Source organism: Elaeis guineensis, chromosome 4, assembly GCF_000442705.2.
Source record: "Elaeis guineensis isolate ETL-2024a chromosome 4, EG11, whole genome shotgun sequence".
Lineage (NCBI taxonomy): Eukaryota > Viridiplantae > Streptophyta > Magnoliopsida > Arecales > Arecaceae > Elaeis > Elaeis guineensis.
Genome location: NC_025996.2, coordinates 38,950,536 through 38,952,554, shown reverse-complemented (window position 1 = coordinate 38,952,554; position 2,019 = coordinate 38,950,536). Strand labels below are relative to the sequence as shown.

The window sequence follows — 2,019 nt, the reverse complement described above, 5'->3', positions numbered from 1 at the left end:
AATACATTATAATCAACTCATAAGTCAACCTTAGAAGGAACATGATTTAGTGTTTTTTGGTCTTTATGGACCATGGATCCGATCTTTTGATGGTCCATATGAGTATATATATGTTTAGATTTGTTGTGCATCAGAAAAATTTTGGATATTTATATAGAGCGAAAGAACTCAAATAGTAACTTCTAGCTAGTTTTGTTTGATGAGATCTTAAATAGTTATAAATGATATATATTAAAACGGGTCTAGCATAAAGCCCATGTGGACCAGAGGATAATATAATATAGGCCGATTTGGGATTGATTATAGATTGATCATAGTATTTTTTATTCTTGATTGGATTTGTAATTAATAAGCCTATTTTTGATTGACTATGGACTGATTGTAGTATTTTCATTGAACTAGATTGAATTTTCAATTGAGATTTATTTTTTCCTATGGGATTTGGGCCAGTTTGCTTCAAAACCACTTCTAGATATTTATGAATATAGATCCACTTTAATCTGTACTCTTATGATTTTGCTAGTTGAACTGGTCTAATCCACAAATTTCATAGGATTTTCAGCCCAATCATCTATGATTTTTTTTTTTTTTCCTCGTGACTTAATCTTCACACTTTCACATGTTAGATTGCTTAAAAATTTGATGGACATCTCAAGACTTTCCATTCTATATACAACAAGAGATACGGTGTCCACACCTGTAGCCTCATGCGCGGCTTTTATTCTTTATTGGCTAATGAACTCGCAGGGATTCACCAAAATCCCATTCTTTTTTAGAATAGCTTCACGCAGGAAAAGGAAAGTATCTAAAGCCATAAGTGGTTTCACCCAAACAATTCAAACTAGATTCATTCACAAACAGCCCATATTTGTCCATATATCTCACAAAAACATCCATGATTACAACTAAAACAAGCACACTGCATTACAAGGCAAACACCATTCTTGCCCATAAGCTGGCCTAGGTATTTTCTAAGTATTTGACCTAGATAATTTTAGTTGATGGTGCTCCCACTATTATTTCGAGAAAAGAAAAAAAAAAAAAAAAAACACGGCTAACCTCTGATGAGAGGCAGACCGATGGCCGTTACGATCAACGTAGATGGGACCCCAAAAACAATATGGCCCCAGAAGGTGAGAGTGTACCCATAATGCTGCGACCGCCGTGCTTGTTCACAAACAATCAAGTTGGCAGCTGAGCCAAGGAGGGATAGGTTGCCAGCCACCGTGCTCACCCATGCAAGTATGAGCCATGCCTTTGTCTCATCCGCCGGAGATAGTGCTGCTGCTGATCTCGCCACCTGACCTCCAAGCAGGAGCACTGTACCAAAATTTGCTCAGTTGATTAGATCATGTCAATTAGAGTTTTCTCATTCCGACTTTTAAAGTCTTTGCTCAGTGCGACGCATCTAATCTTCGACTATATTATGTAACAACAAACAATTGGAGGAAGAAGAGAAATGAAAGTTAGCCTACCAGTTGGTACGTTTGATGCAACATTTGAGAGCAGCAGTATCACTAGGGAGAGCACTGCCACTCCACTGGCATGGTTGATACGTGCATAAGGCTCCAAGGCGTTCCACAAAGCACCTGGTAACCCGGTTCTGTTGAATCCATCCACAGTGATGAACATTCCACAGAAGAATATCAGTAGGGAGTATGAAACCTGAGACATTATTCAGAAAAAGGGCACTCATCAGCTTTACTATAGAAGCAAGGCAATCATGTAGATTTATCATTTCACATGGCTTTAAAGTTATCAGACGTCGGGAATCCGAAGCCATCATTAACAAGATGAAATCAAGTTTGTCAAACTTCATCATAAGATACCTTAAACTATTTTGCGAATAAGAAAGCATTTATAATCAACTACTCTATTATTTCCTTTTTTCTTTTTTTGCATTACAATTTCAAAGTAATTAGCTAGGCTATGTGAAAGGGATATACATAAATGTAGAATACAACCTAAGAAGCTTTCACACAGCTTAAATTTCAGTGACCAGCTTAATCAAACTACTGA

The 2,019-nt window shown here is 37.0% G+C and overlaps 1 protein-coding gene across 1 annotated transcript; it reads right to left on the bottom strand.

Annotated features, from left to right (window-relative positions):
- Nucleotides 1-849: 849 nt before the first annotated feature.
- LOC140857321 (silicon efflux transporter LSI3-like) lies at nt 850-1,674 on the bottom strand. Its single transcript, XM_073256102.1, has 2 exons — nt 1,476-1,674; nt 850-1,320 (listed from the first exon to the last, which is right to left on the bottom strand). The coding sequence occupies exons 1-2, from the start codon at nt 1,672-1,674 to the stop codon at nt 1,055-1,057; spliced, it is 465 nt and encodes a 154-aa protein (XP_073112203.1). The 3' UTR covers nt 850-1,054.
- Between the last annotated feature and the right edge of the window lie 345 nt (nt 1,675-2,019).